Source organism: Rhinichthys klamathensis, unplaced genomic scaffold (genome assembly GCF_029890125.1).
Source record: "Rhinichthys klamathensis goyatoka isolate OS25496 unplaced genomic scaffold, OSU_Roscu_1.1 h1tg000006l_1, whole genome shotgun sequence".
Lineage (NCBI taxonomy): Eukaryota > Metazoa > Chordata > Actinopteri > Cypriniformes > Leuciscidae > Rhinichthys > Rhinichthys klamathensis.
In genome coordinates, this window is record NW_026606559.1 from 3,706,450 (window position 1) to 3,718,566 (window position 12,117).

Sequence of the window (12,117 nt, forward strand, 5' to 3'; positions counted from 1 at the left end):
GGAATGGGGAAACCATAGTAGTTTAATGTTTGTTGCCAGCCACAAAACTGCATATTGCAGCATTTTTGTTATATAGAATATTATATGATATACTTTTCATACATGAAGGTTGCAGGAAGGTACTTTGAGCTTGCAAGATATGCAGTATTTATTGAACCAGTAACTCCTGGTCACATGACGGAATGTTTTTGTTTCAGTAAGCATTTGATTCTGCCAAGCCAGGTTTAAATATTTCTCTCTTTGTAATTGTAATGAGGTTAGATGTTGTAGGAAGAAGGAGGCGGGGACCGGCGAACATTCAACAATTTTAATAACAAATAAAATAAACAAATACAAAAACGAACGTAAAGACGGTAGTCCCTCACGGTCGACTGCCGCCACACACACAATAAAACAAAACATTAAATAAAATAGTCCAGGCCTGGCCTCTCTCGATCTCCACTGTCGTCGCTCCTCCTGTTATGCTTCCGATCCTCCATGAGAGATACAAGACCGTCCTCCCATGGCCCTCGACCTCGTCCTGCTCGCCACAGTAATATTTTAATTAATTTTATTTTTTTATTTTTTTTAAATCCTTAGGACAATGGGATTATTTGGCAGGTTTTTCCTCGCATGGTTTAAATAAACCCACCATGCCATTTTGTCACTCGCAAAATCAACAAGATTAACCAGATCTCTGTTTCCTTTTAAAACTGCACCACACACATTATGATTTTGTTCTCATATATTATTTTCATTTTGGTGGCTTAAAGGGATAGTTCACCCAAACATGGAAATTCTGTCATCATTTACTCACCCTCAAGTTGATCTAAACAAGTTGCTCTAAACTTGTATGAATTTCTTTCTTCTGCTGAACACAAAAGAAGATATTTTGAAGAATATGGGTAACCAAACAGTTGATGGACCCCATTGATTTCCTTAGTTTGAAAAAAAATATATACTATGGAAGTCAATGGGGTCCCATCAACTGTTTGGTTACCGACATTCTTCAAAATATCTTCTTTTGTGTTCAGTAGAAGAAAGAAACTTGAGGGTGAGTAAATTATGACATAATTGTAATTTTTGGGTGAACTTTATCCCTTTAACAAATGTCCTTTTAATTCCTTATAAAGCCACTACTCATCTGACAATTGGGGGATAACAAATCTTCTTGCCAAAAGCGGTTTTATTTCACATTTGGTGCTTGTTGAATGTTAATTTTACCCATTACTGCACACACCCCCATTTTGGCAAGTGGGGCATAAATGACATAGGTTGAAAAAGGTTGATGCTCATAAGTCATTCTAAATAGACACATAACCAACATATATTTAGAAAGCCAACACTTGAGAGTTTACAATTCAAGACTCAGAATTACTCAGACTGTTATTAAAATGGAGATATATAAGCATAAGCAAACATAATAATATATTTAACCCTCTGGGGTCTGAGGTGTTTTCGGGGTCTTTGAGATGTTTTGGCATGCTCTGACATTTCTGCTTTTTTCAGTTGCTTATAAACATATTAATGGCACAGGTGAAAGTACACTCTATATAGCACACACAGGGCTACCATAATATGTGAGCAACATGTATGTACATGTTTGTATTTTTGAGAGAATATTGTTTATGCGTGGTTATTGAAAAAACAAAAAAATAAAGTTTCTAATATAAGGCCACAAATAACATACTAAATATCTGTCCACAAGACTTTTGACTAGTGGATGTTGTCGCCTAGAGTTTTTGCTTCAAATTGATCTGAAAATCATTCTGCCTAATCATTCACATAAAACAATAGATTGTTTTAAATTGTGAAAAACATTTTTTTGTTTGCAAAGGCAATATGCGGATGGGCGGAACGGCCCAACCCCCTCATGAATAATTAGGCCGTTCTCACCTGAGCAGACTGCATACTAATGAGCCTTTCATTCTGGGGTGTCACACAAGAAAGAATGCAAGGACAATATATATATATAAATAAATAAATATTTATACACACACACACACACACATATACATTACCGTTCAAAAGTTTGGGGTCAGTGAGAATTTTTTTTATTTTTTGGAGGAAAGAAATCAATACTTTTATTTATCAAGGAATAATTAAATTGATCGAAAGTGACAGTAAAGACATTTATAATGTTACAAAAGTCTTTTGAACTTCCTATTCATCAAAGAATCCAAAAAAAAAAAAAAACTGTACAACTGACAGACCAACAACTGTTTCAACATTGATAATAATAATAAATGTTTCTTGAGCATCAAATCCTCATATTATACTGATTTGTGAAGGATCATTTGACACTGAAGACACTGACACTGGTGATGCTGAAAATTCAGCTTTGATCACAGGAATAAATTACACTTTACTATATATTCACACAGAAAACAGCTGATTTACACTGGAATAATATTTAATACTATAACTGATTTTTGTTGTATTTTTAATCAAATAAGCGCAGCCATGGTTAGCAGAAGAGAATTCTTTTAAAAGTATTTAAAATCGTACCGACCCCAAACTTTTGAACGGTAGTGTATATATATATATATATATATATATATATATATATATACAAACAATCAAAATATAAATGAAAGCCAAAAGCACATTTTTAGTCACACCTTTTAGCCATCCACATACCATTTTTAGCCATCCACCGCGGTAAAAATAAACCAGTCGCATTTCAAAGTCGTTCGCGAAATGACCGCCAGGTGGCGCAAAGGGACATTTAGCAAAACGTAAGTGGGGCTAATGTCTGTAGCCTAAGGATGAAATACTACAAGTTATGGTAATTTCCAAATAAGCCTACAACAAACATTTATAGCCTACTCCGTAATTGTTGGTCATACAGATAAGATATAATCTTTTAAAACTGTAAAAGGCTAAAGTATTGGCCTACACTCACAGGCTAAAGACAAAACGTTTTCTCGCTCATGTGAGAAACAGACGTTTGGGTATTTTTCAGTGAGAAAATTCATAGCCGAGCGGTAGAACTTACGGTTCATCATCAAGATGACACGGGTTCAAATCCCGCACAAACATGGTCTGTTGTAAATTTTATATTTATTTAGATTTGTCTAGCTCTAAAACTCTGTTACACCATACAGTTTTTTTGCTTATATTTATAAAATACAATTATCATGCATTTCCATTTTACACTAAGGAACAAAATAGTATCCAACAGAACAACTTTGCATCTGTATAATGATAGGCTACCAATCGTAATTTCAAAAGCAGTTCTGTAAAAAATAAATAATTTTTTTTCAGGGCTGCCAACTCTCACGCATTGAGCGTGAGACTCACGCAATTGACCCAAATCTCACGCTCTCACGCCACACCCCCGATTTCTCACGCTGAAGTGTCAACCCGGTCGGTCAAATTCCTAAAAGATATAGTTTATCTATAGATCTACCTGTTGAGCCACTCGTGATCGACTAGTTATACCGCAAATTAGTTAAAATATCCCGTAATCTATCTAGAGCGAGCGTGCATGCGAGACAGATATTGTGCTCCAAACCATGCGCGCGCATGGCAGAGAGGTCTGTTCCCTACAACCTGGAGTTTTTAAAAACATGGTTTTAAGTAAAGTGTGATTTGCCAGGGGGGACTGGGATTTCCTTCTCGTCTAAACATCCCTGCTTCTGCTGAATTATTTTAATCCCCACACCCCTCCCTCCACAGCTAATCAATGCTATAGGCTACTTCACCAATATCAAATATATAAAATAGAGATATGCAACAGGCACGTTTAAACGACAAACAATAAAATCAAAACCAGCGTTTCAGTTGTTCATTAGTTCCAGTGGCCCTAATGCATGCACGGCTTTTCAAAATTTCACAAAACGTGTTGAGATTATTTTGAATGAAATATTGAAGTTTATAATTAAGTGTTTTGGCACACCACGCCGAGTGGCCCTATGCATTTTTCTAAATTCGGGTTTTATTCTGGCATGGTGAGTTAGTGTTCGACAAACACGGCGGCGCGTTCATTTAGATTAATTTATTTTTCTCATTATTACAGCTAAAATAACTTAATAGGCGACTCCGTAATTTGTTGGTCATACAGATAAGAGTAGAGTAGCTTACATCGTTCAAAACTGTAAACTTGTATTCATATTAGGCTAACGACAAAAACAGTATATCTGTCGTCTGTCTCCGGGAACTGCGCGTCACAAAAATTAACCGAAAGCCACTTCAGCTCAGTCACGATAAGAAATCGGCTATGTCTAAAGCCTTTAAATGTCTAAATATTTAGGCTAATAAATGTTATCTGATTATGTAGGCTAATCCATATGAAAACGAGAGGTACAGAGGATCTACTCAAACATGTAGGCTAATGTAAGCGCTTCCCAATGAGAAAATGACAAGACAAGGGTGAAAATCTCGCTCTAATTAAATGTAGTCTAAATCGCCCTGAATTAAAATGTAAAAACAGATCAAATAATGTATTTGTCGAAATGTTGCGATATTGTTTCATTTAAGTTCATAATTATTCTATAAATGTTATTTAATTTAGCAGCATTACCACGAAGCACCGTGTTTCGATATTTATGCTGTGTCTTTGAAGCAACAATTAAAGGCTAAATAATTTTTTCGTGATTTGTATGGCTGACACGCAGCGACATATACAGTATTATCAGCTGTATGATGTGTTTTTACCCTGAAATGTTTAATTTCGAGAGAGACCCGGCGCGCGCAGTGAGGGAGACTAAATAAACTTAAAAAGAGATCCAGCGCGAGAGAGGCAAAGAGAAACGCATGTTTTTAATTTAATTATGTTTCTTTGGACAATTTTCGTTTTGTACTGTTTTAATTGTTTAATTTAGCTGTAATTTCTTTGGCAATACAAATTTAAAATGTCGCAAGAATAAGATTAGCCTAGTGTTTCTTATTTTGCATCGCAAAAGAAATAAACTCTAAACCCGATGCAACCCTGTTTTAAATTAAAAAAAACTGTCCCGACACTTTATTTAAACCTTGAAATGTTCGAACTTGGTTTCAAACTTAAGTAATTTTAGTGTTCTTTTACATTACACAATAATTTAGCAGACTAAAGACGAGCTTCTTCATTTTCATTTTCTGATGCTATCGGCTGACAATCTTCCTTCATCAGTTTTTGTCGTTTGTGCAGCGGCTGCGGTTCTACAGGAATGTAGCAAATTTATGTTGTAATGATAATTAAACAAAACTCTTGACTTTAAATAAGTAAACCGTTATAAACAGTTACTTATTTAAGCATCAAGGTGGTAAAATATAAACGCTGTAGGACAACATCGGTTAACAACATGCTACATTGAGATTCGATCTCGGCTCGATTGAAGCTCCTCGAAGCTCGTGTTGTTGCGTTGATCACTGAGCTATACCGTCTGTACGCTGTTAAAGTTGTAAAGCCTCATTGATGTAGCCTAAATGTTTTTATTGCAATGTTTTATGTTGAAATGTTTTCATTATTTATTCAATTACATTTCAGTAGCCTAATTTCAGTGTTGTGATTATGAATTATTTTAACTACGTTTCACTTGTTGAATTCATCTGCTACCAGCTTTCAATCGCTCTGAATCAGCCGCGGTGCGGTAGCAGATTACGCATTAGAGAGAATAAACCGGAATAAACGAACACTTTTCAGAGTCTATGATTGTAGCGCCTCTTAGCGGTAAAAGGCAGCAAATACACCACACATTTTACCGCCGCGGTGGAACGGCTGATGTGGGCATTGTCATGGCTTGCCTCGACATTTGCGTTTGAATAGCGCGCGTCCTCCGTGAGCGTGTCAGATTAACGCGTAATGAAGTGTAATGAGCTGGGAAAAAAAATACTGACAGCACTCTCTTTTCATACAGATTGCATAAACTGAGAATATTTGTTTTTTATATAAATTACTTCATTTAAAAGAATAGAATTCAAGCTTCATAAAGAAAAATCTCTCGTGCCTGTGTGACAAGTAATCGCGGAGTTACAGTTAATCTTAGGACGCGTTTCAGAAAGGACTTCACTGACAGAGAGAACGCAGAACTCGCATCATGTTTGTTTTTCTTTATTTGGTGAAAAGCACAACACTTTGTTTTTATTGTGAGTATCCACAAAAAAAAAAGAAACTTAACAGGATCTAATGATGTATCACACTTATATGTAAGATCAAAATCAACCGAGTATTTTGAGTCTCTTTTGCACTGATAAGAAAAAAAGCGAGACAATCGCGCCGGCGCGATAGCCGACCCCAGGGGGCTAAACAAAAATATTTTTTAAATGTATAAAAATTAGTGCTGTCAAACGATTTAAATATTTAATCGCGATTAATCGCATTAATGTCATAGTTAACTCGCGATTAATCACAATTAATCGCACATTTTTATCTATTCTAAATGTCTCTTGATTTATTTTTGTCCCATTATTTTTTTTCTCATTTTAATGCTCTTATCAACATGGAAAAGTGGATCGGCTTGCTTTGTGCAAATGTTTTTTTATTGAAAACAACATTGGCATATACTGTGTTCAATTTCACACTAACATTCTCACTTGGAGCAAATAATCTCTCACACAATGTAACACTGTCCATCAATAAAAGGGTGAAAGAAATACTGACGAGGTTCTGATATTGACGAGGGGGCGGAGAATTCGCATCAGCTGTGTGTGTGCTTGGCCATCAAGTGGTATTTCAGACTGGACGTGCTGCGATGACGATAGCTCAGTTCACAACGACAAAACACACAGATCACTTTGGTCTTGTCAATGGAACCATTTGGCAACTTTTTTAAAGTAAACTTTCCATTCAGAATCTTATTGGCATCCATTTCGGCGTCTCGCGCTCATCATCCACTCAAAACGTAACGTTAACCAACTATTTGGCCGGATCGCAAGCCCAAACAAGTGTGTGCGGCGTGCCTGTTGTTTTGTTTCCGGTCTAGCTAGATCCGCTTGCGCTTTGGTCGACGAAGCAACAAAACGTCCTCGCGCAGCTCAAGCCATTGAAATGAATGGGTTTCATAGCGCAGCGCCGCGCATGCCGCGTCCTGTTGCAAAAGCATGTGAAAAAAAAATACAAAGTTTGCTAGGCCAAAAAGACCGTTAATCGCGCGATAAAAAAATTAACGCCGTTAAAATGGGTTTGCGTTAACGCCGTTAATAACGCGTTTAACTGACAGCCCTAATAAAAATATTATGTGGATATGGTATAACAACTAATTCTATAATAATTCGTTACATTTATATAGCGCTTTCAAAGCGCTTTACATGGAAGGGGGAATCTCCTCAACCACCACCAATGTGCAGTATCCACCTGGATGATGCGACGGCAGCCATATTGCGCCAGAACGCCCTCCACACACCAGCTTACTGGTGGAGAGGAGACAGTGATGAAGCCAATCAGTATATGGGGATGATTAGGAGGCCATGATGGACAGAGGCCAAGGGGCAAATTTGGCCAGGATGCCGGGGTTACACCCCTACAGGGACAATTTAAGCGAAGCCATACGTGTGGTCATGCTTCATTTAAAATCTGAGGATGATATCTCTAATACTATGAATTTTATGAGACATTTCTAAGACCATGTCATGTGAGTTTTAGATAAGGCTGATAAGATGCTAATAAAACATTTCATTGCACCCATTTGCATTCTAATTTCCGATGAAGATAACTGTTCCATTCATGTTTCTATTGTACTCACTTGACGAACCTTTTACACCTCTGCCGTGAATGAGAACTAATCTGCTCTTCATTATTCTTGTATCATTATTCTTTTATCATTCTTTTGTTTGTATTCAGCCATTATTAGCCTTTATTCTGGCATTAAGGCTTTCCCATCCACATCGCTTTGATCCCACTATACATTAGTCCACCTATTATCTGAAGTCTTTCTAAAAACAATTTTAAAAAAAAAGTTTATTCTTGGGACCTTATGTGAATTCTTTTAACAAATTAGTTTATGGAATATAATAACTCCTAGCACGACAGTGCATTAGAGTGATAATTAGCACCATCAAGCTACAGAACACAATTTAAAAGATCAATATTACGTTTTTACTCAACTCATTTTAAACCACCTTCGAGTGTTTGTATTAACTTCCGATCACGATCTAATGAGAATTTTAGTTACATAATGATGTTGAAATGTTATGTTAGCCTTTTAAAATGAAGCTAATTGCTACACCTGCTTAGCATTTATAATGTAAACATCCTTTATTGATATGAATAAATCGCATGCAAATCACACACAAACCATATACTATCATAATCGTGTGTTTATTAGCTTCTCGTTTCACGTGTAGAAATGTTTCTTTGGGTTTGTTTTTCAATAGAATATGGTCACGCAAGATGATTGACAGCTCTTGGCCGAATGAGTGCTCGGAGTAATAACTGATGCAAACCCGGAACAGGAGAGACAGAGCTCGCTCTTTCAGCTCTCCAGGTTGCATAATTCATTGGAAAAAGCATAGAAATTATATTCTGTTTGACAAAATATTTTGCAAACGTGAGAATAAATCAATATTTCTTCAAATACTCCAAATACTATTGGACTAAGAGCCCTAACGAATGATGTCTAGTGCATCTATGTGAACACAAATAAACCGGAGCAGACGTGACAGAATTCATATGCATGTTGTTATTCTATTAAAAATATTAAAAATTACAGATTGATTATGCACTCCTGTCCTGACATAAATTAAGAAATTAATGTGTCTGCAACCTAGTTTTATCATAAACAGTGGTCAAATTTCGAAGCTGGAGTCTTAAATATTTCTAGTAATACTTAGTTTGTCCTGATCAAGTAAGTGTGTGATGTTTTTAAGTGCAGTGAATGTTGAACAACAATAATCTAAGGCTGTCGTCGATCTTTGTCTTTAAAGGGGTTAATTTTGGTCCCTGGCTTTATATTCAAACTCCACATGGTCTATGAACATTACCATTGTACCGGAGCAAGACATTTAACCAAAGGTTACTTGAGCCTGTAATGTGTACTATTGCTTTAAAAAAATCTGACAAAATAGTTATATGTCAGACTGTGCTTGTTTTGTTAAAAAATGCGTTAGGTCTTTGATGTAGAAATTACCCATGAAGGAAGTATGATCATCACAGTCTCTCTTTTAGCCTGATTTCACTTTTCCTTTTCACTGCTCTAGTTTTGGACTACTTGTTTGTCTTTCATTGTTTCAATGTCAAGCTTGTTAGATCCCTCTCTGTTTTTCTGTTCTGCATCATAAAGACGATTTATCCCATCGTGCTGGCTTTCTAACTGAAGTACTCTTTGTGTGTATGTGTGTGTGTCCCCTAGAGACTGAGGTCCATTTGGTCCGATGCTGTAGTTCTTTGTCCAAAGCTTTGATTACTACTTACAATAAACTCCCTTGTGTGGTAATTGTCTAAAATCAAAATCAGATGTGGAGGTTTCTATAGCAGACTTTATTTATTTATTTATTGTTTTGAGCTTATACGAGCCCCAGCTGGAGAACTGAAGTTGCTTTGAAATGGAGAACAGTCGCCTGCCTGCAATTAATGGTGTTGTTTGATGCCGTTTAACCCTGTAATTGAAGACAGTGTTGGGTTTAGAGTGAGCTTTCTCTATCATTGCCAATGAAATCCATTCAAACACACTTGCTCATGTCTTTGCATGACCAGATCGTGAGCTCAGATTTTAAAACATTAAAAACAAAATATGGCCTCTGTGTAAACAAAATTTGTTCTGTAGGATGATGTCATAGCAATTAGCAAAGAAAGTGAAATGTGTCTTGGATGATTTTATTATTTAAAACATACTGTTTTTTTGTTTTTGTTTCAGGATATAGGGCCTAGATTTAAATCAATATGCCAGATTGTTTCTTCTTTCTTTTTATTATTTTTATCAAAAAAAATATATATTTATCCTAATGACAGTGGGATAATTAAGCTTTCCTTGAAAATGTGTGCCACAAGTTTAAATCTAGCCTTACATCTCATTCTTGACTAAGTGTCTGTTTATCCAATAAAGAGGTAAAAGGTCTGAATATGGAATGTACTACTTTATTAAAAATAAATAAAACTGTTTTCCCCCCTCTTTTGCACCTCACTTATGAATGTGAATACTACGTTATGAATGCCCGTGCGGCTGTGTGCATTTTACTTTCACTTTCAAATTAGCACCAATTCGGGAGCGTCAATTGCTGTTCATTATTATTCTTAATGAAAAACACAACAACAAAACAGTACAATGACAAACTTGCTTAAATAGGCGCTTTTACATTTACAAACCAAATCTTCCGCCATCGTCTTGTCAGTCAAGGGTGAGGTGAAATCTGACTCCTGTGACGTTCATGCTGAATTGAGCAGACATGTTCAGTTTTTAATTGTAGTGTCTGTTCTCTAACTGAACTAAATGATTTTTATTACTATAAAAAATCTAAATGACGGTGTATTTTATATACGATGTGTTTTTTGAATTGCAGGTCTGATGAGTGGGTTTTGAAGGGAATTTCAGGATACATTTATGGCCTCTACCTGAAGAAAACATTTGGAGTCAATGAGTATCGTCACTGGATTAAGGAGGTATAAAGTAAAGTGGTCGTCAAAGGAGAGATAATGCCCTAACATCAACTTTTTAAATGCTGAACTGTTACTCTCTTAACCTTCAGGAACTGGACAAGATCGTGGAGTATGAGCTAAAGATGGGTGGAGTCCTGCTACATCCCACCTTCTCTGGAGGAAAAGAAAAAGACAAGTAATAACCTCACCTCTATCATTGTTTATAAATTATACACACTCGTCCAAACTTGCACAAAAGATGTTGTTTCACACAGAGTGAGAAAGTTATGTCTTTTTTCCTTTCAGTCCAACACCCCACCTGCACTTTTCCATCAAACACCCCCACACATTGTCCTGGGAATATTACAAGATGTTCCAGTGCAAAGCCCACCTGGTCATGAGGCTCATCGAAAACCGAATTAGCATGGAGTTCATGTTACAGGTATAGGAACTGTAACATTTAAGAAAGGAAGTGGTATATTTCATGGTGGTTACATCTTGAATAGGTTCCTCTCAAATCATCAGTTTTAGACCACCCACACACATTGATTTGCAACTAATTCTTTATATAAAATTGTCATTGTCCTTGTGGCTGATTTATCAACTGTTCAGTCTAAGGCATTCAAATCTCTCTTCAGGTGTTTAACAAGCTCTTGAGTCTGGCCAGCACAGCCTCATCCCAGAAATATCAGTCTCACATGTGGAGCCAGATGCTGGTATCCACCTCTGGATTCCTCAAATCCATTTCTAATGTCTCAGGGAAGGACATCGGACCCCTCATCAAACAATGGGTGTATCCTTCAAATGCATAGCCTTTATGTGGATTGAAGTTATGTTTCTTGATTTCTTTTGTGGGTCCTAAGACTACTTGATTCTGATTTGGTCAGTTGCTGCATTCTGCCATCAAATATCTGCCATCAAAACAGTTTTAGCTCCTTTAAGACTTGTCAGTATATGACCACTGTTATGATTGGTTAACGTCAGAGATGTGAATATGGTGTCTGAAGTGGATTCATCAAAACAAACGTTCCAAAAAAGGTTACTCTTTCCTTATCAATTTTCCCTGTTGTCAGGAGTAGCTCATCAGGGTCCCTCTGGGTAAAAAAAAGTCTTAAATTTAGTTTTATCAAATTTAAGGCCATAAAAAGTCTTAAATATCTTATATGGCATAAGAAAAGTCTTAATTTTCATTTCAAGAGGTCTTAAATATGGGGACAGAATAACAGGAATCACAACATGGCTTATTGTGAATATTAAACTTCAAAGGGCGATCATTTAAATAAATGTGAGTGCTGCACATTTCACAGTAAATACATCAGCCCATATTTGTATGCAGCGTACACACACATTAACCTGTGGATCAAAAATAAGCAAATTTGCATTCTCATCAGATTATAAATTTAACCAGTTATAATTTTGACTCGAAATGTGAGGTTTATCACTTTATAAAACTTTGTAGAAACCTATATTTGAACCGTAACGTTGTTTAAAGTCAAAATTGCGGGATATAAACTCCCAATTGTGAGAAATAAAGAGTTGCAATTACTTTTTTTTTTTATTCCATGGCTAAACATGCTTCCATACCTGGCTCATTGATTATGAGTTTTATTTGCTTTTATAGTGACGCGCCACTCACATCCACGAAC

General features: G+C 36.3%; 1 protein-coding gene across 2 annotated transcripts in view; it reads left to right on the forward strand.

The window, feature by feature from the left end:
* Nucleotides 1-12,117, forward strand: part of taf2 (TAF2 RNA polymerase II, TATA box binding protein (TBP)-associated factor) — a 68,087-nt gene that overhangs the window by 19,652 nt on the left and 36,318 nt on the right. For both annotated transcript variants that reach the window (XM_056257700.1, XM_056257699.1), the window contains exons 9-12: nucleotides 10,396-10,495; nucleotides 10,582-10,667; nucleotides 10,778-10,913; nucleotides 11,110-11,264. In XM_056257700.1, coding sequence (XP_056113675.1) covers nucleotides 10,396-10,495; nucleotides 10,582-10,667; nucleotides 10,778-10,913; nucleotides 11,110-11,264 — 477 coding nt within the window. The remainder of the gene's footprint in view (nucleotides 1-10,395; nucleotides 10,496-10,581; nucleotides 10,668-10,777; nucleotides 10,914-11,109; nucleotides 11,265-12,117) is intronic.